Consider the following 24521-nt stretch of genomic DNA (forward strand, 5'->3'; position numbering starts at 1 on the left):
GCATTTTTATTTCTTGATAAAAACCATTTTACTATTTAATATGAAATCCTTGCAGTTGACAGAGACTTCATCAAGGTACGCCCGGAAGATCTCTGGGACCACGGCTCTGCAGGAGGCCCTGAAGGAGAAACAGCAGCACATAGAGCAGCTCTTGGCTGAGAGAGACCTAGAGCGGGCCGAGGTCGCCAAGGCAACCAGCCATATCTGCGAGGTGGAGAAAGAGCTGGCGGCGCTGAAGGCCCGACATCTGCAGGTGTGACTCGCACATATAAACACAACACTTATATGAGCGTTTAATTTACTACATTTACGCACAAATACAAACTTATCCACTCCATTTAACACCATATTCAAATGAATTTCTGAAGAACAAATGACCTTTTTTTTCTTATCTCATTCAGTATGCAACAGAGACCGAGAGCAACCTACAGCAAGTCCGAGCCCTGCTGGCAAGCACCCAGAAAGACAAAATGGAGCTGGCCAATCAGCTTGAAGAAGAGAGAAGGTAGAGGTTTTTTTGAACATTGTATCCTCACATACATTGTATAGTTGTATCCTGACATTTGCTGTCGTTATCAACCTAGTGTTATTGTGTCATTTTTCTTCGGTTAATGGTCCACTAAGAATTCAGTTTTTTAATAAAAACACATAAAAAGGTGCTGAAAAGCAGATGAGGGTGGGGTAAGCTGGGACTCTTCTTACTTAAGATGTCCTCTAGACAAAGAGAAATAACAGTCATTTCAGGATGCCACCCTCTGAAATTTGAAGAAAGCATCTGTATCAATGGTTCTCGACCAGGGGCCTCAGCAAACTTCTAAGGGGAAATATATTATTATTTATACAATTAATATTGATAATATTATTCTTAAAATGAAATGGTCTTAATTAATTCAACTTTAAAATGTAAAAAAAAAAAAAAAAAAAAACATAACATGAAGAAATCATATAACCCCCCCCCCCACCCCCAAATAACTGTTGTTTCTTTATATAAAAAAAAAAAAAAGATTAAAAACAAGCAGCTTTGTCATAATTGTAGCAGAAATATTGGCACTATTTGAGACTACGTTTAAAATAAATATAAATTTGGAAAAAAAAAAACCTAATGGCAATAACAGAAAAAAGAAAAAAAAATCTATCATTCTGAACATAAACAGCCAGGAAAAGGTGTAATATTCGGAGTGATTGAGTATTTCCTGTCCTCACCCCACAGTTTTGGGAAAAATTCTTCATCTAATGGTTTGGCTAAAGATTATCCATTAATTTTTACTTGGTTTTATACATTGGTAATAAAGTTTAACAGAAAGTTTAATTTGGCATGCAAAAAAAAATGTTGTAGGACAAAAAATGCTAATCATTTTTCTCATGTTCTCTTAATTACAGCCAGCAGTATATGATGAGATATATAATTGTGCTCCATTAGGTAGATTACTGGGGAGACACAACTTACCTTACGCTGATACATCTTAGCCTACTCTTCACAAAAAATATATCCTTGTCATCGGTGATAAATACACCTGCAAATAGTGTATTTCTACAATGTTTTTTTTTAATCAAATACTTTTGTGTTGGTGTGATGCTACATTCACACCTATAGGTGTCAGCATAAAGTCCAATACTGCTTTATCTGCCAGTGAAACAAAAAAAATAAGTGAAGAATTCCCTGACACCTGGTGGTTATTATGTGTTATGACAGGAAGGTGGAAGATCTTCAGTTCAGAGTTGAGGAAGAGTCCATTACCAAAGGAGACCTGGAGGTATCTGCCATTTTTACTACTAGTTTACTGGAAGATGCTGTGTATTTTTTTTTTTTTTTTTTTTTTAATTGGAAGATTTCTGTTAAGAAAACAGAAAAAAGAAAATCGATGCTATTACCGAATTATATAATTGATAAAACATTTAAAATGTCTTTTCAAATATTTTCAGTCCTCAAAAATCATGTTATGAATATTAGACATGATCTATAACCTTATGACAGTACTTTTACAGTCATATTTTCATGTGAAAAATTAAATGTGGTGTCCACTCTGACTAAAATCTGTTTAAATATCAGATTAAATATATGTTCTTCCATCCAGCCCTATACTGTCATGCTGAATATAAAAACATACTCTGTTCTACCTTTAAACTTCTTCTCACTTTGGTATTGTGATTGGTGAATAGCTAAGACCTGTTAATCTTTTTCTCTGCTACCTATGTATTTCTTTTTTTCTCTTTCTCTCGTGTCTTTCCATTTCCCCCCTCTTTTTCTCTCTTTAGACTCAGACTAAACTGGAGCATGCCCGTATTCGGCAGCTCGAGCAGTGTCTGCATTTGGAAAAGTCCAAAGCAGAGCGGCTTCAGAAAGAGTTAGAGGAAAATATGGTAAACATGCAGGGAGTGGAAACACTGTAGCCATCTCTCCCATTGCCATGTTTCTGCCCCTTTATTAGAGCCCATGTCTATGGGCCTCCACTGCTTGTGCTTGATTGACCAGGCCTGGGATCTCCATCATTCACCAAAACCTCTAATATACATACTTATTTGATCTGACGTGTTTGTTAGGGCTGTTGAAGTTAATTTGTCCGACTCATTAGATATATTTTAACGAAGCAAGTGGATCAGAAAAAGATCAGATATTTCAGTCTTTGGTAGATTTGGATCAAATTTAATCTCACCCATTTTTATTTGCATTTACATTTGTCAAATGAATTGGAATTTACTGGAATTTAGCTCTGATCAGAAACTGCAATGCTGTGAAACCCCAAAGTCATGAGTGTTGGAGATCTTTGTCTGTCTCTTGTGGGGCACCACTGCTCCTGATAGCCAGCAACTGCTTTCACCTTTCATTTGCAAAATATTTTTTCATGTCTGTCTTTTTCTTATTCTCTAAGCATCTGCCTGAAACCCTCCGGTGGAGCTGAGAAGTTATCTTTGCAGTGATCTCATTTCCCCACATCAACGTTCATATTATTTTTTAGATGCTGAAACATAGCCTCCAGCCTCTGAAAGGGTTGTGATAAAACTCCCTCTGACACATTGGCGTTGTGTTTTGTAGCCTTTATTTTTCTATAATTAGATGTAGTTGCTAAGGCATCACTGGTCATAGATATTATTCCTCTTCTGCCCAAAAATTTTGCACATAAATCATCCCACACAATTTGTGCTTCAATGTTATCTTGTGTGCTGGAGACAGGAATGTCTTGGAGATGTGTGGTTGAACTCCAACCACTATAGCAACACCCTGGTGACCACCCAGAACAACCTAGAAATGCCCTAGTGACCACCCAGAAATCCCAAGAAATGAACTAGTTACTATTACCAACACCTTAACAGAACCCTGCTAACACCCCAGTGACCACTACCAACACCCTAACAGAACCCTAGTGACCATCTAGAACACTCTAGCAATGCTTAGTAACCAATCAGAACAAACTAGTAAGAACCTTGTGATCACCCAAAACACCTTAGCAACTACCTAGCTACATCCAAGCACACAGAACACCATAGAAAACACCCAGAAACTCTCACAACTGCATAGCAATGCCCCAGTGACCACCCAGAAATGCCCTAATGACTACTACCAATACCCTAACAGAACACTAGTAATGCCCTAGTGACCACTATCTACACCCAAAACAGCACCCTAGTGACCACCCAGAACTCCCTAGCAGCACCATAGTGACCACTCAAAACACTCTAGTGAACACCCAAAACACCTTATCAACTACCTAGCTGCATCCAAGCAAGCACACAGAACACCATAGTAAACACCCAGAAACCCTCACAACTGCATAGCAATACCCTATTGACCACCCAAAAATCCCAAGAAATGACCTAGTGACTACTACCAACACCCTAACAGAACCCCAGTGACCATCCAGTACACTTTAGCAATGCTTAACCACTCAGAAGACCCTAGTAAGAACCTAGTGATCACCCAAAATACCTTAGCCACTACCTAGCTACATCCAAGCAAGCACACAGAACACCATAGTAAACACCCAGAAACCCTCACACCCTAGTGACCACTACCAATACCCTAACAGCACCCTTGTGACCACCCAAAACTCCCTATCAGCGCCCTAGTGTCCACTTAAAACAGTAATAAGAACCTAGTGAACACCCAAAACACCTTAGCACCTACCTAGCCACATCCAAGCACACAGAACGCCAGAGAAAACACCCAAAACACCCTTACAACTGCCTAGCAATGGCCTAGCTACAAACTAAAACACACCCTAGCAACCAACTAACAATGCTCTTGCAAACACCCAGAACAACTTCTCAGCTATCCATCAATGCTCTAGCGACCACACAGAAAAACCAAGAAATGTGCTAAGGACCATGATCAACACCTTAACAACACCCTAGTTACCACCCAGGACACCCTAGTAATAAACTAGTGAACAGCCAAAACACCTTAGTAGCTGCCTAGCTGACCAACTAGAACATTCTAAACACCCTAGCAACTGACTAGCAATGCCCTTGCAAACATCCAGAAGACCCTCACAACAGTCTATCAATGCCCTAGCAACTACCCAGAAAACCCAAGAAATGCCATAGGGAAACACTCTAACAGCACCTTATTGTCCATCCAGAATACCCTAGCAACATCTTAGAAAATGCCCAGAACACCCTCACAACTAGATTCCAAACAAAAACCCTAACAGCCACCAACCAATGCCTAGCGAACACCCAGAACCCGCTAACAACCTTGTAGCAGTGCTGTAGTAACCACCAAGCATACCCTAGCAACTGCCTAATAATGCCCTTGTGACCACCCTAAATACCTAGAAATGTTCTAGCAACCACCTAGTAACGTCCTAGTTAACAACCACAACATCCTAAACACCATATTAAGTGGCTAGCAATGCCCTTGCATACACCCAGAATACCTTATCAACCACCTACCAATGCTCTAGTAAACACACAGAAACACATCTAGCAATCCTAGGAACCACCTGTGACACCCTAGCAACACCCTGACAACCACTAACAAAATTCGAGCATTGTGGTGTGGAAGTTTTGTGTGGGGAAGGACCACACACATTTACTTCAGTAAATGTAAAAGTCTCATTTTGGCTGTCATTGTAAATAATGGTGAGTGAATCCAGCACAGTATAGGCACTCTAATCAACAGGATTTCACATTTATCAACAGGTCAGAGGCAGGTTCCAGCCAGCACCCATGAGGCTGAGTGTCAAGGTGATATAAAGGGAGTAAACACACTGTGTGGTTTTCAGAGTGACCTTCTACTTTAATGATGAACTTTATATTTAGATGTGTGCTCCTCTCACTTCTCTCTTGTGGTTTGAGACTTCATCTATGAACTCTTGTAGTATTATCTGATCTCTGATAACCTCTAATGATATTTTCCTTGGAACTATCAAATTTTCAGATGACTCCAAAATGACTAACATTAATATTTGGTGTGCTCCTATGAAATGAAAAACATTTTGAAATATATTTTCTTCTGAATCATAGTAGTAATTGCCTGTGTTCCTTTGGACTTGCTGTGTGCTGTGCCATTTCATATTTGCCTGGCTTCTTCTTGATGGACCGATTGAGGAAGGCTTGCTTGGGCTTGAATTCCACAGGAATGCTGGTGTAGTTTCTTAGGTTGCACTATATCTGCTTTTTTGCACATGCAAGAGCCATTTTTCAAGAAATGGTCATTCACTGAAATGTTTGCAGGCCAAGCAAAATGCTTTGTTTGGTTCTCATGCCTGTAGTGCCTTCCGGTTGCAAATCTCTAGTGGGCAACTCTCTAAGATTTTTCATTCAAATGTTTATTTAGGGATGCACAATATATAAACATTGGGTTTACAGATAGCTAATATAATGGCCTTTTTTTAACTTTTTTTTTTTTTTAATTTGAAAAATACTCGATTGTATTATCTGCTTCCAGTATAAAAATAAAAAAATAAAAATGTTATTATTATTATAATATTATAAACAATATTTCTCACTAGTCTACTGTAATTCAAAAAATCTCATGACTATAATGCAAAAAATCTATCTATCTATCCATCTATCTATCTATATATATATAGATGTGTGTGTGTGTGTGTGTGTGTGTATATATATATATATATATATATATATATATATATATATATATATATATATATATATATATATATATATATATATATATATATATATATGAATAATAATTAAAGATTATGATGTAAGGCACTCATACTATCAGCTTCTAATATAATAATAATAATGTTTAATTATTATTATTATTATTATTATTATTATTATTATTATTATTATTATAAACAGTTCTCAGTAGTCTACTATAATTAAAAAATCTCAAAATAATTTATAATAATTTAAATTTTACAATTTAAATTGTAAAGTTCATTTGTAACTCTGCATCATGGAAGTATTTTGTATTTTAATGAAGTGTCATTCTAATCATGTCAGAGTGCATACAATTTTAATGACCCTAAATATTATAATTTCGTCTTTTTTTTTTTTTTAGGACCTGTACAGGTTTACTCCATATTGGCTAATACAGTTCCCAGTATATACTGTGCATCCCTAGTTTAGTTGTTTTATATTGTTATTTTCATCACCATTTTGTCATTAATAGGATTTTTCCATTAGATGTAATAATAACAAAACACTTCACTCTGTTTAGAATCACTAATTAAAACCTAAGACTGAGGTCAAAGGTCTTAAATCTTTTGAGAGTTGCCCCTGAGCAGAAGAACTGGAGGTTCCGGCAAATAAACGGTGGAAGATGCAAGATTTATGATCCTCTCTCTGTCCTCTAGCAAACTACAGTTGAGGAGAAGAGTCGGGTTATGCAGCTGGAAGAGGAACTGGCTCTGCGCAAGGCTGAGGTCGAGGAGCTCCAGGTTCGGGTTCAGAGGAGCTCCTCTGGCCCAGGCACAGATGCTGGAGACAGTGGGCCAGGCGTAATCTCCGAGACTCTGGTCTTGCGAGAACAGCTTCTCTCTGCAGGCCGCGAACGCCGCGAAGAGAGCAGCCAGCTGCGCGAGAGGTACGAGGCATCCCTGAGCACCAGCCAGAAAGAAGTTGAGCGCCTTAAAGCCACCACAGAACGTCAGGGTCAAGAGATCTCCGACCTGAAGCAAAGACTTCAGCAGGCCACTCGTGAAAACATGGAGATGATGGACAGCTGGAAAGCCAAGCTTGACGCTTTGGTTGGAGACCATCACCGTGCTCTAGAGGAACTAAAAGCCTCATTAACGGGCAGTCGTGGGGCCAGTGAGAGCAGCGGAGGAGAGGGTGAAGGAACCACACCTGAGATGAGAGCAGCTCTGGAGAGCCTAAAGATGGAGCAGCAACTGGAGTTGGAGAACTTGAAGGCCAAGCATGAGATTGATGCTGCTGTGATGGCCAAAGAGCGTGAAGACCTACGTGCCCGACTTCAGGATCTGAGGGACCAGCTAGAGGAGAGCGAGCAGAACTGGAAGATCCAGGTGGAAACCAAGAGCAACCAGCATACTCTGGAGCTCAAAGAGGTTTTAGAGAAGCTCCAAAGGGCTGAGCTGAGGATCAGCGAGCTGGATAAGTCCCATGAAGAGCATGAAAATGCCACCCTACTTCTCAAAGAGCAGCTGGAGCTGGCTGAGAAGAAGATGGTAGATTATGAAGCCCTGCAGAAGGCTGAAGCTCAGAGCCGAGCAGAGATCCTCTCTCTGCAGGAGAAGCTGAGGGTCAGTGAGAACCGACTGCAAGCTGTGGAGGCAGATCACACCACCCAGGATGTTAATGTTAGTGACCTCTGGGACAGTATATATATTTTTTTTTTTTTTTTTTTTTTTTTTTACAATTCTTGATATCTAAAAATGTGTAGAGTTGAAGTTAATGTTATCTGGGTTATTTTGTAGATTACTCAAAGTTCCATTATATACAAGGCTACAAGTGGAATTTGATAGCAAATATTTGCAATTAGTCTAAAAGGATCCTAATGGGATGAATAAGAATCAAGATCTTACTGGAAAAACTGAAATCCTCAAAAAATAGTATGAAATTTCCATTAGGATCCAGTAGGAGATTATTTGATACTTAGATGATCCTTATGAGATCCCATTGAAATCCTGTCATATTAGATCCAAATTATAACAACAATTCCAAAATCAATCCTGTTCAAACTTTGAGAATTGTTGACTGGGGTTCACTTAAATATTTTGACATTTTCTCTACATCCAGATGATCGAAAATAATGACAACTCTGAAGAAAAGATTAAACTGAAACAGAATATGGAAGGTAAGTGTACAAGTTATGACAAATTATTATGTTGTATCTTGTAACTTATGTACTGTACACAACTGTTCAAAAGTTTGAGGTTGGTTAGAATGATCAGATGACTGCATTTATTTGAGCAAAAATACAGTAAAAACAGTAATATTGTGAAAAATATTCACAATTTAAAATAAGTTTTCAATTTTAATATATTTTATATTTCAGTGTCACATGATCCATGATGCTGCTTAAGAAACATTTCCTATTATCAAAGTTGTGCTGCTTAATATTGTTATGGAAACCATGATACATTTCTTTCGTATTTGATGAATAGAAATTTCAAAAGTTATATAATACATAAGACATAATACATAATGTTTTATAACATTATAAATGTCTTTACTCTCACTTTTTGATCACTTTATTGCATCGTTGCTGAATAAACGTATACATTTCTTTCGAAAAGTAAAAAAAAAATCCAAACTTCTGAACATTAGTGTTGACAGTGGTATACTTCTGGTATAATGTTTTATTTTTATTTTAAACTGTAATTGTACTGTAGTTTCTGTCATAATCAAAATCGTAATCAAAAACCTTTTCAGACATTTCAGAATGTGAAAGATGTTCTCTATGCCTGAGTTTATAACTTCATACTTTCTATTAGAAACTCTGGAGAAACTCACAAAAAGAGAAAAAGAAGTATCTACTCTAACAACCCAAGTAGATGCCCTAAAGACCCAAATAACTGGTAATTATCACATTTAAAGAGTGACATTTGTCATTCTCATTCTGTTTTTATAAAACAACAAAGAGAGCTACAGTATATAACATAACATAGGGTGATGCTAGTGATGTATTGTTCACTTTCTAACAAAATCAACTGCATCTTGCTTGTAGCTTTGGAGGAAAAGGTTCGTTTAGGAGAGAAGGCGGCAGAAGGATTCTTTAGGGAGAAGACGCGTTTGGAGGCGGAGCTGGAGTCCATGACCAAGAAATCCCATGATGCATCAGGCCAGCTGGTGATTATTAGCCAGGAGCTTCTGAAGAAAGAGAGGTAAGGAGCATAACATGGACTTTGCGATTTATTATGGGTGAGGTTTTAACCGCTTGAGATAGTAATGACAACAGGAGCCACCTGGAAAGTTATTGTCTCAGATAATATTCTTTGATAGTCTTTTTTTACACTTGTACACTTGAAACTAGTATGTACTTGAAATTATGTTTTATCCCTGTCATGGAGAACCATCATCTGGATTGTATTGCTTCCCATTACACTAGGATAAATGGTTACTCATCTACCATTGCTGATTGTAATCCACTCAAGAGCAATTTAAGTTAATGAAGACAATTATGTTGATTAAAACGGTGACCTAAACATCATTTAGCCTTTTCAGTCAATACTACATGCTGACAGTGAATATCTTGTCAGGGGTTTATTCTCTGCCCTCATAGAACTCTGCATGGAGAACTAAAAAATATGTACAGACATTGCTTTCAGTAATTTTATTACTAATCAAATACTTTGTATGAATGGCAGACACAGGCAGATCCCCAATTACTAGTGATGCAACAACAACCAAAATATTTGGCCAAAAATGAAAATTCAATTTGGTTTTCGAGGGGCAAAATTATTGACCTAAATGGTGTCTTTTTCTCTCTGTGTGTGTATATGGAAATGTGTATCAGAAGCCTGAATGAGCTTCGGGTGTTATTGCTGGAATCTCCGCGCCACTCTGCAGGAGTGGATTGGGACATTAGCCGTGAAGTCCACAGGGCAGAGTGGAGGATGAAGGAGCAGAAACTGCAGGATGACATTAAAACCCTGCGGGAGAAACTTTTGCTGCTGGTGAGACACATGGGCAGAAACCTGCGACTGCAGATGTTGTCGATGTTTTATGGCAAACATCTTATGTCAGTGACACTTTTAAATTAAAATTTAAGATTTTTAAAATTTAACAATTTAAACCTGTTTTCTATTTTAATATATTTTAAAATTCTTGTGACAGCAAAGCTGAATTTTCAGCAGCCATCACTCCTGTCTTCAGTGTCACATGATCTGCCAGAAATCATTCTAATATGCTGATTTGATCCTCAAGAAACATGTCTAATTGTTATCGCAGTCGACTGCTTAATATTTTTGTGGAAACCATAGAACAGTTTCAGGATTATTTGATAAATAGAGAGTTAAAAAGAACAGCATTTGATGATATTTGAAGTAGTTTTTGTAATAATGTAAGCATCTTTACCATCACTAGTTTTTGCACCTCACTTTTTTAACTTGCACCGATATGTTCGCTGATATTTTGTTCATCCCTTTTAATTTTTACAATTTCCTTATATCAGAGTTGTGAGAGGTCATCTCCAGACCACCGTCGATACTCTATGATGGACCCATCTGCTTCAGACACAGAAGTGGCCCGTCTGCGTCAAAGGCTGCTGAGCACAGAGGATGCCCTGAGGAATGCGCTGGAACACAACCAACACGTGGACCAGCTAGTGCAGGCCATGCGTACCCGCCCGGACAAGAACCAGGTAAACATGCAGACAGTTAGCACCTCAACCTGCTATTGCTTCTTGGTATTTCTTTAACTATGGGCAGTTTTGGCCCTATTTATAATTTGTACACTAGCAATGTCCAACAGTGTATACTGTATAATACAATATTTAAATGGTTTATTTCACTCTTTCTTCATCTTCACAGGCACATGCTAGTGCAAATTCTGCAAATGGAATTCACCAAGAAGACACTTCCTTTACACAAGAGGTTAATTTGATTTACATTTATGCATTTAGCAGATGTTTTTATCCAAAGTGACTTACAAGAGAGGAACAAAAGCAATTTGTCAAGGAGCCAACAATATTCAGAATATACAATGCCAGTTATATTTGACAACTAGATTAGGAAGCAAGCTAGAAAAGAGGAGAAATTTGTGTTTGTAAGTGAATTGGTTTAAGGGTATGTGATGGTTAAGTGCTTGCAGCAGTGGTGTGTCTTCAGCTGCTTCTTGAAAGATATGATTGTCTTAGAAATTTGGTTAGAGATTGGCAGCTCATTCCACCAGCGAAGAACAGAGAGGGTGAAAGTCCTTGCAGTCCTAAAAGCCAGCGTCAACCTTAAATTTGATTCTAGATGCAACTGGGAGCAAGATCAGGAGCGATCAAAAGGGGTGTGACATGGATTCTCTTTGGCTGACTGAAGCATTCTGAATAATCTGCATAGGCTGCCATTAAAGTGCTGCAGTAATCCAGTCTTTAAAGGACAAGAGCTTGGACAAGAAGTTGTGTGGCATACCTCTGGAACAGGAAAGGTCTGATTTTCCTGATGGAATAAAGTGCGAACCTGCAAGACCAGGCCGTTGTTGAAATATGGGTGGAAAAACTCAGTTGGTCATCAAACACAACCCCCAGGTTCCTTGCTGTCCTGGTTGTAGACCCCAGTTGCACAGTGATATTGTTGCAAACTGACAGGTCTGCAGGAATAACAAGGAGCTCCATCTTTGCAAGGTTGAGCTGGAGATGACACTTCACCCAGGCAGAAGTGTCTTAAAGACAAGCAGAGATATGAGCTAGGACAGTGTATCATCTGTAAAGCAGTGGTAGGAGAAACCATGTGCCGTTATGATAATTCCCAATGAAGTTGTATATATGGAGAAAAGAAGAGGAGCGAGTATTGAACCTTGAGGCACCACAATGATTAACTAATGTGACTCAGATACCCCCCCTCCTTAAAACCTTGAAAGATGCCTATGAGGTAAGAATGAAGCCACCAAAGTACCTGTGCTGCCCAAGTCTGAAAGGGTGGACAGAAGGATCTGGTGATTTACAGTGTCAAAGGCAGCTGGCAGGTCTAGTAGAATAAGGACAGATGATTTGGAGTTTGCTCTTGCCAGCCGTAGATTTTCAGCTTTTTAAGCCGTACTGGTTGTCAAGTTGGTCGTTTTGTAAGATAAAAGTTAAAAAGCTGATTGAACACAACTCTTTCAAAAGTTTTTGACAGACAAGGAAGATAGACTAGACTGTAGTTGTCAACTACTGTAGGATTGAGTGTTTTTTTTTTTTTTGAGCAGTGAGGTTACCTGAACCTGCTTAAATGCCGTGGGAAATTTGTTGGTAGTGATAAGGGATTTGTTGATAGTGAGTTAGAGTGGGATGGTGAGATCTCCTGTAGAAGGTGGGAGAATGATTGGATCACAGGGACAGGTTGTAGGACAGCTGGCACAGAGTACTTTGGAGACCTCGATCTCTGTGAGGGGAGAGAAGGAAGAGAAGAGCGGGATGTGTGTGGGTGGAGATTGGCTGTGGTTAAGTGGTGCAGAGAACTGGTTGCTGATGGTTGCCACCTTTTCAGTGAAATAGCTGGCAAAGTTATCAGCAGTCAGAGAAGAGGTGGGAGGAGTTGGATGGCGACAAAGTAGAAAGGATTGTGTTGTGAATAGTTTCAGGGTGTCGGAGTTGTTGCTAATTTTGTTTTGATAGTAAGAGACCTTGGCAACAGAGTCAGTAATGGAGGAAGAGGATAGGAGAGAATGATACTTGCTAAGGTCAACTGGGTCTTTAGTTTTGCACCATTTCCTCTCAGCAGCTCTGTGAACCAGGGACTGGATGGTGTCACACATGCTGGCCTGGAGGTGAGAGAAGAGATATTATCAAGTTGGAACATATTGTGCTTTTCCACTGCATGGTACAACTCTGCTTGGCTCGGTACGGCTCGGCTCCCTTTACTTTCGGTTTGCTTTTCCACCTCTTCAAAGTGGGTGGGATTATAGACTGATCATATAGTTGTGCCACCTCTCGCGTGGATCCGCACCTCAACTCACCAACTTGTTTGACAGCAAGTCGTTTAAAAAAAGTTGTGCGAAAAAATTATTCTGCGGTGGCTGTTGCCGACTATTTAATTTGGGTTTGTGGGTTTGGTGTCTCATGTTTCAAATCCAATGACGCTGGTAGTGATGATTCTCTCTGACCAGTCAGTGATCTGCAGTGATTACATGTCACATTTAGTATCAGTACGGCACGCTTGGAACCTCCACCAAGGTGGTACTATTTAAGCGAGCCGTACCGTGCCGTACCATGCAGTGGAAAAGCACCAATAGAGTATCTGTTGCTTTGTTGACATCCAGAGAAGAGAAGTGGATGGGGGAGTGGTTGAGTAATGAAGAGACCACTGAAGAAAATCATATAGGAGAGAGCGGAGGTTACATTGAAAGGTGATTGTCTAGGTGGATGTTGAAGTCACCAAGAACTACCAGAGGCATGACATCCTCCGGAAAAGCTCTTCCAGGAAGGTGTGCAGTAGATGACAACAAGATGAAGTTAAGCTTTAATAACAGTGATTTCATGATATTCCAAAGAAATGTAATTGCAGGATGAGAGAGGAGTGAATTTCCAGGTGTTGGAAATGAGTAGACATGCCCCCCCACCCCTCCCTGTTGGATGAGGGGTGGAAGTGAAAGTGAAGTCGGTAGAGTGGGCTGAAGGAGTAACAGAGTTGTCTGCTGACATCCATGTTTCAGTCAAGGCCAGAACATTAAGTTTTGGCTGACTGGCAAAGGCAGAAATGAATTCAGCTTTGTTGACAGCCGCCTGACAGTTCCACAGTCAGACCGAGAGGGTGACAGGCTGAGGAGAGGAGATGGCAAGGGACCGTAGGTGCTTTGGTGTGTACTTCTATGTGAGGACATGCTTATACTTCTGTCTGGCATGGAAAACAGAGATAAACTGATGGCAGTTTAGTGTGACAAGGGAAAGTAGAAAGGGAGAAAATAAAGGGATACTTAGTTCAGCATGTTGTGCCTTGTTGGTGTCCTTGCTTGGTGGACTTGTACAGGTACAGGTCTTTACCAAGTTGGTCTTTAGCCAAATTGGTCTTCACCAGAGGGGGGCTACATACAAGGGCTGCTGCTACAGTAATGTTTGCTAATTAAAGGGTTAGTTAACCCAAAAATTCTGTCATTAATTACTCACCCTAAAGGCAGGAACACACCAAGCCGACGGTTGGCCGTCGGGCAGTTTTTGTTCGTCGGCCGACTAAGTTTTCTCAGTGTGTTCCGCACCGTCGGCTGAAGTTGGTCCTTGTCAGCTTTTTTTTGGCCGATTCCACATGTTGAATTGGCGTCGGAGCTTGTCGGTTCGTCGGGCCATCTGATCATTCTGATTGGCTGTTCAGCTACTGCCACCTGCTGGTACGGAAAGGCATTTCATCTTACACAGGTGCAGAACGGACGTGCTACTTGGCCGTCCGCTGTCAAGCGTCGGTTTGGTGTGTCAGGGCAACTTTGGACCCAGACGCTGCCGACATGAGCCAACCCCACAGTCTGCTTTCATCGGCACTAGTTCATCTCCGTCGGCTTGGTGTGTTCCTGCCTTAATGCTGTTCCAAACCTGTAATCTTTCATTCATCTTCGGAACACAAATGAAGATCTTTTTGATGAAATCCGAGAGCTTTCTATCCTTCCATTGACAGCTACGCAACTACCACTTTGATGCTTCAAAAAGTTCAGAAATGGATTGTAGATATGTAAAGAATATTTGGACTAAACTGCTCAATTCATATGGATTAGTTTTACGTTCTCTTTATGAAGCGTCAAAGTGTCAGTTGCGTAGCTGTATATGGAGGGGCAGAAATCTCTCAGATTTCATCAAAAAGATCTTCATTTGTGTTCTGAAGTTTTACAGGTTTGGAATGACATGAGTTGAGTAATTAATAACCTCACTAATTGCTGAGTCCACCTACTACGTAAACAGCTCAAAGCATACAAACTGAAATCAACTGGATAGCTTTTAAACTAGCAACAATTAATAGATCTTACTCTGTTCAAATAATAATGGAGAATCCTAATATTTGCATATTATCCTAAACTCTATTTCTCTTTCTAGGAAGAACACTGATGAGGGCTAAAACAGTTCTTGGATGTTTAGGGAAGAATGGAGGTGAAATGGAAAGACGTCAATTGGATGCCTAGACCTTTGGACTAATGCTTCACTGGACATCTTATTTTCGGTTTACAGTTAACACCAAAACAACGACTTTATAAATGAACAAACAGAAACCACAAATTGAAGAATATCTAAAATAATCTGAGATGCTATTAAAGACATAATGGAAGTGGTTTTTAAGGTCAATGGTACAACAAGGACAAACGGATCCTGTAGACTACCTCCGAGATGGACAATGATGTCTGACTTAAACGAGAGCGTTGGTCAGGATACTTGAATCCTCGGAAAAAAACAAAAAAAAAAACAATACCCTGCTATACTCCCAGTTGGTTGTAACCAGTTGCAGTTTAGAAAACATTTTTGGCCTCAATTTATACTGTTTAATTTATTTGCCATTTCTTTGCTTTTCACCTTTTTTTAAAATGGTATATTCAAAGAGATAAACTGGCCAACTCTCAGCACAAGGTTTGAAGGACTTGGACTGGTCATTGGTCACTAGATTCTGTAGCAAACAAGTAAATAAAACAGACAGGATCCCTTATTCCATACCTGCTCATTCTTGTGTTGATTTTTATTTTTTTCGAGACTTAAATTTTAATGTATGAATTTTACAGTATTCAGCAACCATGTTCAACAGAATTAGCAAGTTAAGGTGCACCGTAAAGCTTCAAGAACCAGTATTGCAGTTTCAGTCAATATTAGTGCATACCTTTGTAATATTATAAAATAATAGCAGACAATCCCAACCTGTAGTTCAATTCAAATGAACAATGAAACAACAGCTTTCTTTTCTTGTTTTGAATCATTTGCTGAATCATTTCATTGGCTTGTCTTTTACTTCAGCTGGTGGTGAGATGTGATTGGAATATCTTAAAGGGAGGTACTACATGCATAAGTGACCATTTTGGCAGAATTTAATCATTTTTCATTGAACTGACATTTTACTCATATAGCAAATACAACAATCCCATGTTTCACCACTCAAAATACATTTAGCTATTTTCATCTTTATAAAAGGGCAAGAAGCATGTTTATTTACATGCACACACATCTTTATTTAATATTTGACGTAAGCAACCTTTTGACAAAAAAGTTATTTAATATTTTTTTTTAAGTAAAATCACATGTAGTGCCTCCCCTTAAAATAACAAAAAAGACTGTTCTCTCTGATCAGATTTCTGTTTGTTTCAAACAGATCTTTATATTTATGAACTAAAACAAACCTGATGTTAAAACAGTACAAACTATAACTGCAATCTCATAAATCAGTGTCTGATCAATGGTATTCCAGAATTTATTCTCTCCTTTGAAAAATCATGTGGATGAAACAGTGCAATTTGGCCAAGTTTGTTCATAAAGCAACTTTATACTGATGTGATTGTCATTAGAACCAAGAAAGCATTTGTTTTCAAAAAGAATAGGGAAAATGATAGGGCTGGCCCCAAGTTTTGCAGTTAAAATTGCTTTGGATTGCAGTTGGATTCAATAAAAATGCCTTTTATCTGTTGGGAAACATTTCACTCACCACATGCTGTAATGGATCCCAAGAATCAGTTATTAAACATTAACAAAAGAGACACTTTGTAGTGTATTATTTGTAACAAATGGGTTCCTTTCATTTTCATAATGGAAGGGTTTGTATATAAGCACTTTCCAAGTCACCACTATATACCATATACACTATATGAAAGAAAATTTATCAGGCATTCCCTGGAAATGGTGATATTTGTAGCTAAAAAATGTCATACTTTTTAATTTAGCATTTATGAATAGGTTACTATTGCACTTTCGAGAAATCTTTTTTTCCACCAAACTGCGATGCAGCAATATTCAAGTTAGTGGCCAACAAATATGGAGCTTTCAATGGCTGATTTTTAAAATGTTACTCCTAATCCTAAATGTACAGCCTTCAGAGGTGCCAGTAGTTCTAGTACTTTGTATAGCATCTACTAGTGAATTGTTTCAGGGGTTGGACTGGACATCACATGATTTAAGGTCAGAGAAGCATATCTAGGCCTATACCACATTATTCATCCTCAATATTTTTTAAAAATCTGCATAAAAAACCTTTTGCTTTTTCCTATAACCGAGCTGAAATATTGAGCTTGACAAGGCCAGTGTAAGTTTAACTATAATAGTCACATAATATCGCCATGACAAGGTATGAAAGCGAGGCTGTGAGGGATAGACTTGCCGTGTTTTCGATGGCATCCACTGTAAAAAGCTCCTAGATCAATTATAATTTTCCACAGCTCATGTTGTCTGGAGTTTTTTTTTTTTTTTTGTCTACTGGAATTACTTGGAAAGATATTTTTGCAGTGTTTCGTCATAAATAGCAGTACACTACAACCCACCGAAGAGATGTATGTCTATCCCTCACATCCTCGCTTTCATTCCCGATAAAAATTCTCGTCAAAGATGGCGCTGCTGTGAATAAGGTCTATAAAACCATTATTTATAAAGAGAGAAATGTCAGCGCCACTAAACAAAGTAAGGGGTGCAAACATGATATTTTCATCCCAGTGGCAGTAAAATGGACCTGTATTTATCTTGACATAACATGCAAAAATTGCATCACAGCAACAGGCAATCCTGACCAGTAGAGGCTTGGCCCCCAATAAAAACCTTGCAGAAGAAAATCATTATTCCAGGAGGAACTGCAACATTATGCAGGTCAGAATTCATGATTACTGCCAAGACTTAAGAAAATAAATGTATCACAAAAACTGAAAAAAAAATATTCTCAACCAAATAAAGGTAGCCTATATGGTCATTTATCTATTCAAGAATAGCTACAAATTATATTCCAGGATATTTTGGAATATGAAATATCACTTCTGAGCATTATTTTGTGTCAACTTGAATCAAGCTCACATGCAAAAAAAAAAAAAAAAAAAAAAAAAAAAAGAAAAGAAAATTGATTTATGACAATTATATACTGTTTGACATTGTTAGCGAACAAATTAAACTAGCAAGAGTAAAAAAAAAAATACTTTATTTTTCAAGTCTGTTTGGCCTGTGTATTGTAAGGCAATATCCGGAGAGCAAAAAGTACTTATGGGCACCAGGTCGATCTGTACATAGGCCTACATATCTGCAAGCAAGAACATGATTTTCAACAGCGATTCTGGACCAGCCAATACAGAATGACAGAGGTGAGAGATAAACGTATTACAACACTACGCCGTTAGGGGGAGCCATAAGATTAAAAAAATCCTTTTTGAGTCGGCCAAACTGCGAGGGCTGTTCCTCTGTGCCTCTCCAGTCTTTGTTGTTGGACAGCAGTTTGTCATCACAGATGCATCATGCTGCCTTAATATCCTGTGTCACATGCTGGACTTTAAGAACTATTATACAAAATGAATAATTATTAGGCCTACATTAATACTACATTGAAAATGTAAAGGTCAATATAAAAAAGTTACATTATGATAATTTCAAAAATGTTACAGTATTGTTACAGTATTTTTTAATTTTAAATGTAGGCCCACTGTAATTTTAAAAGTTAAAATCAATGTTGTAAAATGTAAAAATGTTTTGGATCCTGACTGGTAGAAATTTGGTCACTATAGGTAGTTTTAAGTTTGCACTTTGTGAACGTCACAGTGGCCACACCCAGAAATTAAATTGGTTGAATTCTTAGAAATAACTTCTTTCGTTGTTGTTGTTGCTATTTTATAGATCAAAACTAAATCTGAGACATATGTTTTGTTTGTCTTGACTTAGACATTAAGAGAATTTTTGATACAGTTCCAAAATTATTGCCAAAAAATGTAAGTATTCTTATAGCGCCACCTAGTGTCAGATAAATGTGAGTGTTTGGGATTTGGAGTCTCTGCGATTGGAAATACTTTACAATAAAGTCTAATTTGCCAACATTGGTTAATGCATTAACATGAACTAACAATCAGCAATACATTTATAATAAACACATTTATTAACTTTTGTTAATGTTACTTACAAATGTGAATTGAAATGCTTAAAAATGTATTAGTAAATGCTGATAGTAACATTAACTAAGATTAATAAATGCTATGTATTGTTTATTCAGTGTTAACTAAATGAAACTATAAATGAAAAGTGTTACCCTGCAATTTAATTTATAAACTCTGTAACCCAGATAGTTTTAGTGCAAAAAAAAAGGCAAGAACAAATATAATAGGGTTTGGTACTGAGTAATTTTACTAGAACTTATACTGAGGTTTATAATAGGCTATGCATTATTTTTTATTATATGCTATAATTAAAGAGTAAATAAATACACAAATGGCAAGTTTAGCACGTGTAATTTTATTGTGTGTGTGTATGTGTATATATATATATATATATATATATATATATATATATATATATATATATATATATATTAGTTTTTAAAAAGACTGAAAATAATATTCAGTATTCAAGAACAAATATAATAGGGTTCCAGTAAAGAGACTTATGAGTAATTTTACTAGAACTTTTGCATTATTTTTTATTACATGATATAATTAAAAATCAAATAAATACACAAATGCCAAGTTTAACAAGTATAATTCTACTGTGTACATTAATTTATATTCTCTCTAAGCTATATAAATCAGTTATTAGTCAAAATGTCAGATATTCATTATATTAAAGATTCATTGCACAGGGCATTTGAGGGCATCAGGGTTTTTCACATTGCATTATCCTCATCTTATGATCAGAAATGTATTTACTTTTTCATGAAACCGGTGTTTTATTCCAAAACTCGTGTGTATTAAACGGTGTACAGTTGTTGGTCAACCCGTTTGCGGTTATTTGCAACGGTCTAGTTCATCTTAAAATAAAGCAACAATAACATGGGGGCTGTGGCGAGGGGAAGAGAGAAATATAGACATGTTACAGTCACAATGTCAAAAGAGTTAGTCCTGTGAGTGTCGGCGAGTGCTGGTCCAGCGGTTCTTTAATCCTGTATGTAAATGACAGCCAATAGATGCTGTTGTTGAGTTGGGCTGGGATTAGCGGAGGCGAATGACTTTCAATTTTACTGGATTACAGAACAAAGAAAGGGGAAAGGGGACACACTCCTCTGTTAAAGAAAACAGAAAGAAAACGGGACATATTGATCAAATAAATCACGTCGATTGCATTTCAACAGACTACAAACCATTCGAGATTATGACATTTAACAAAGTCGCTATCGCCTTTCTTTAGATGGGAATTCAGCGCTCACTGTTGGATTAAACGGAGAATAAACCTATCCGGGATTGACAACATAAGGTAATTAAACACGGGGAAATTGCTAGGGATTATAGCTAATTCTGTGTGTGTATATGTGAAAAAACATTTACGAGCATCGTTCTTGAACACGTGACTTTTTATGGATGTTGAAAAAGTGAAATTACAGATTATAATTTAGGGGGAGGAGGATGGCTAGGAGTGTTAGCACACTGGCTATCATGCTAACGCTCTGCACGCGAATGTATGACACTCAACGCGATGTTTTATACGCTTTTATGAAAGTAACACGCGTTATAAAACGCTGTAGATGAGATGAACAAATAAACTCTTTTGCGTTCCGCGTTTTTGTCTAACAGTAGTCGCAATTCTGCTGTATTATTTGTCTTGTAAAAATGGCAACACAATTTGAGTGCTAGCAAGTTGCTGAAATAGAGCAGTTGCATTGTTGGGAGGGTGATAAATTATAGTCGGTCGTGTTTATTTCGTACAGTCTGATTAAAATCGCCGTCATTGGCGTGGTCACGGACGCGTTTTTCGACCTGAGAAGGTCATGTTTACAATGTCAAATCCACCTATCAATTGTTGCTAATCTGTGTCTACTATGAAGACTGCTTTAGTGGATTATGCATAACTGAATGTGTCCCAGTAAGTTTGCTGCTGAGCAATAATATCACATGTCTCTAAACTTGCTCAGTTTTCCCTCGAAGGACTTCTCGGCTGTCAGATCCATTCATGAAGACAATGAGAGTTTATGATTTATGTCATGCTGTCCCACTATGAGTCTCTGACTGAAACATGAACTATCCCAGAATGACTTGCTGTCGGATTGGGCCTCATTGTCAAGCACTGTATATTTATATCAGTAATAGCTGTTTCTTTGTGGTTTTTCTTCACCCAGATTTTATATCCGACACATTACCGCAGTTGTGTAGTGTACAAAACTAAACGAAACTAATCAGCTTTTGAATGTTATTAATATTGCTATAAGCAAAATTATTGTTAAGAAGTAGAAATTTTACAATATTGTAAATTCATAAACAACAGAACAGTGAGATTGAATTGTATGGATCAAACAAAAGGCTAATTATCCATTTTACAAAGAATTAATTTAGCCTAAATATTGGTGAAAAGATACAGAAAGCTTTTTCTCCTCTTCTTAAAAAGACAACAAGCCTATTTATTTTCAATATACTTAATTATATGGCTAGTTGAATTTTATTACTTGCATTTATCATTGTTTTGCTCAGACCTGCAACTTCACTAACAAAAAGGACCAAATGTTATGGTCATAGTACTGTGGTATTATTTGAATTACCTTGTAAATACAATTGTATATGAATATGGCAAACATTCAGTACCATGGTTTATATAAAAATATCATGATTTCAGAACTTTTTGTAAGGTCTACTATGACATTGGTTTAAAAAGCTGGTTGATTCACAGCTCATAATATTGAAATGATCGAATTCTGATGAAATAGGTCTTTCAATCCACATATTCCCATATGTTGAATATTACATAGCAGAAATAATTTTCTGAGCCCTTTAAGATGTTAAAGGATTAGGTTCACTTTCAAATGAAAATTACCCTAAGATTTTCTCACCTTCAAGCCATCCTAGGTGTATATGACTTTCTTCTTTCTGACGAACACAATTGGAGTTATATTAATAAATATCCTGACGCATCCAAGCTTTATAATGGCAGTGAATGTGACCAATGAGTATAAAGCTCAAGAAAGTGCATCCATCCATCATAAACATACTCCACACGGCATGACGCAATGCGAGTTATGCTTTTTTTGTACGTTGAATACGGAAAGCGGTCTGGCGGAAGCTGGATATTTTACTTTATAACTTGTTAAATATGGATATTTTTCTTACACAAATGCATCGCTTTGCTTCAGAAGGCCTTTATTAACCCCCCGGAGCCATGTGGAGTATGTTTATGATGGATGGATGCACTTTCTTGAGCTTCAAACTCATTGGCCCCGTTCACTGCCATTAAAAAGCTTGGATGTGTCAGGATATTTATTAAAGGGATGGTTCACCCAAAAATGAAAATTTTATGTTTATCTGCTTACCCCAGGGCATCCAAGATGTACAAACCCGATTCCAAAAAAGTTGGGACACTGTACAAATTGTGAATAAAAACAGAATGCAATGATGTGGAAGTTTCAAATTTCAATATTTTATTCAGAATACAACATAGATGACATATCAAATGTTTAAACTGAGAAAATGTATAATTTTAAGGGAAAAATAAGTTGATTTTAAATTTCGTGGCATCAACACATCTCAAAAAAGTTCGGACAAGGCCGTGTTTACCACTGTGTGGCATCCCCTCTTCTTTTTATAACAGTCTGAGAATGTCTGGGGACTGAGGAGACAAGTTGCTCAAGTTTAGGAATAGGAATGTTGTCCCATTCTTGTCTAATACAGGCTTGTAGTTGCTTGACTGTTTTAGGTCTTCTTTGTCGCCTCTTCCTCTTTATGATGCGCCAGATGTTTTCTATGGGTGAAAGATCTGGACTGCAGGCTGGCCATTTCAGTACCCGGATCCTTCTTCTACGCAGCCATGATGTTGTAATTGATGCAGTATGTGGTCTGGCATTGTCATGTTGGAAAATGCAAGGTCTTCCCTGAAAGAAATGACGTCTCTTATGCTCATATGCTCCCATATGTTGTTCTAGAACTTGGATATACCTTTCAGCATTGATGGTGCCTTTCCAGATGTGTAAGCTGCCCATGCCACACGCACTCATGCAACCCCATACCATCAGAGATGCAGGCTTCTGAACTGAGCGCTGATAACAACTTGGGTTGTCCTTGTCCTCTTTAGTCCGGATGACTTGGTGTCCCAGTTTTCCAAAAAGAACTTAAAATTTTGATTCGTCTGACCACAGAACAGTTTTCCACTTTGCTACAGTCCATTTTAAATGAGCCTTGGCCCAGAGAAAATGCCTGTGCTTCTGGATCATGTTTAGATATGGCTTCTTTTTTGACCTATAGAGTTTTAGCCGGCAACGGTGAATGGCACGGTGGATTGTGTTCACCGACAATGTTTTCTGGAAGTATTCCTGAGCCCATGTTTTGATTTCCATTACAGTAGCATTCCTGTATGTGATGCGGTGCCGTCTAAGGGCCCGAAGATCACGGGCATCCAGTATGGTTTTCCGGCCTTTACCCTTACGCACAGAGTTTGTTCCAGATTCTCTGAATCTTTGAATGATATTATGCACTGTAGATGATGATAACTTCAAACTCTTTGCAATTTTTCTCTGAGAAACTCCTTTCTGATATTGCTCCACTATTTTTCGCTGCAGCATTGGGGGAATTGGTGATCCTCTGCCCATCGTGACTTCTGAGAGACACTGCCACTCTGAGAGGCTCTTTTTATACCCAATCATGTAGCCAATTGACCTAATAAGTTGCAAATTGGTCCTCCAGCTGTTCCTTATATGTACATTTAACTTTTCCGGCCTCTTATTGCTACCTGTCCCAACTTTTTTGTAGCTCTCATGAAATCCAAAATGAGCCAATATTTGGCATGACATTTCAAAATGTCCCACTTTCAACATTTTTCAACATCTATTGTGAATAAAATATAAGTTTATCAGATTTGTAAATTATTGCATTCCTTTTTTATTCACAATTTGTACAGTGTCCCAACTTTTTGGAATCGGGTTTGTAGGTGCCTTTGTCTCTTCAGTAGAACACAAATGATGATTTTTAACACCAACCGTTGTCGTCTGTCAGTCATATAATGCATGTCAATAGGAACTCCATCTATAAGAGTCAAAAAAACATGCACAGACAAATCCAAATTAAACCCTGCGGCTCATGACAACACATTGATGTCCTAAGACACGAATCGATCGGTTTGTGCGAGAAACCAAACAGTATTTCTATCATTTTTTACCTCTGATACACCACTATGTCCAACTGCCCTGCACATCCGGTTAGTGAGGTCTGGTCGCGCTCTGACAATGAAAGTAATGCTTAGCACTCATTGAAGCAAAGCGTGAGACATCACTTCCGTCATCAGAACGCGTTTTTTGACCTCACTAACCAGATGCTGAATGCAGTTGGACATATGGTGTATTAGAGGTAAAAAATGAAATAAATACTGTTCGTTTCTCTCACAAACCAATCGTTTTGTGTCTAAGGACATCAAT

General features: G+C 38.0%; 2 protein-coding genes across 7 annotated transcripts in view; both read left to right on the forward strand.

Annotated features, from left to right (window-relative positions):
• Positions 1–16719, forward strand: part of clip2 (CAP-GLY domain containing linker protein 2) — a 54845-nt gene extending 38126 nt beyond the window's left edge. The window contains exons 6-17 of one of the 3 annotated variants that reach the window (XM_048189566.1): positions 56–253; positions 402–505; positions 1694–1754; positions 2257–2361; positions 6768–7733; positions 8173–8230; positions 8871–8954; positions 9104–9260; positions 9893–10052; positions 10550–10738; positions 10908–10970; positions 15083–16719. In XM_048189566.1, the coding sequence (XP_048045523.1) occupies positions 56–253; positions 402–505; positions 1694–1754; positions 2257–2361; positions 6768–7733; positions 8173–8230; positions 8871–8954; positions 9104–9260; positions 9893–10052; positions 10550–10738; positions 10908–10970; positions 15083–15094 (2157 nt within the window). In that variant the 3' untranslated portion in view covers positions 15095–16719. Of the gene's footprint in view, positions 1–55; positions 254–401; positions 506–1693; positions 1755–2256; positions 2362–5139; positions 5185–6767; positions 7734–8172; positions 8231–8870; positions 8955–9103; positions 9261–9892; positions 10053–10549; positions 10739–10907; positions 10971–15082 lie in introns of all 3 variants that reach the window. The other 2 variants (XM_048189567.1, XM_048189568.1) reach the window with 2 other exon arrangements.
• Positions 16720–19963: 3244 nt separating this feature from the next.
• Positions 19964–24521, forward strand: part of gtf2ird1 (GTF2I repeat domain containing 1) — a 39686-nt gene continuing 35128 nt past the window's right edge. For 2 of the 4 annotated variants that reach the window (XM_048189573.1, XM_048189572.1), the window contains exon 1: positions 19964–20386. The gene's annotated coding sequence lies outside the window, so the exon portion shown is untranslated. The remainder of the gene's footprint in view (positions 20387–24521) is intronic. The other 2 variants (XM_048189569.1, XM_048189574.1) reach the window with 1 other exon arrangement.

This window comes from Megalobrama amblycephala, linkage group LG4 (genome assembly GCF_018812025.1).
Source record: "Megalobrama amblycephala isolate DHTTF-2021 linkage group LG4, ASM1881202v1, whole genome shotgun sequence".
NCBI lineage: Eukaryota > Metazoa > Chordata > Actinopteri > Cypriniformes > Xenocyprididae > Megalobrama > Megalobrama amblycephala.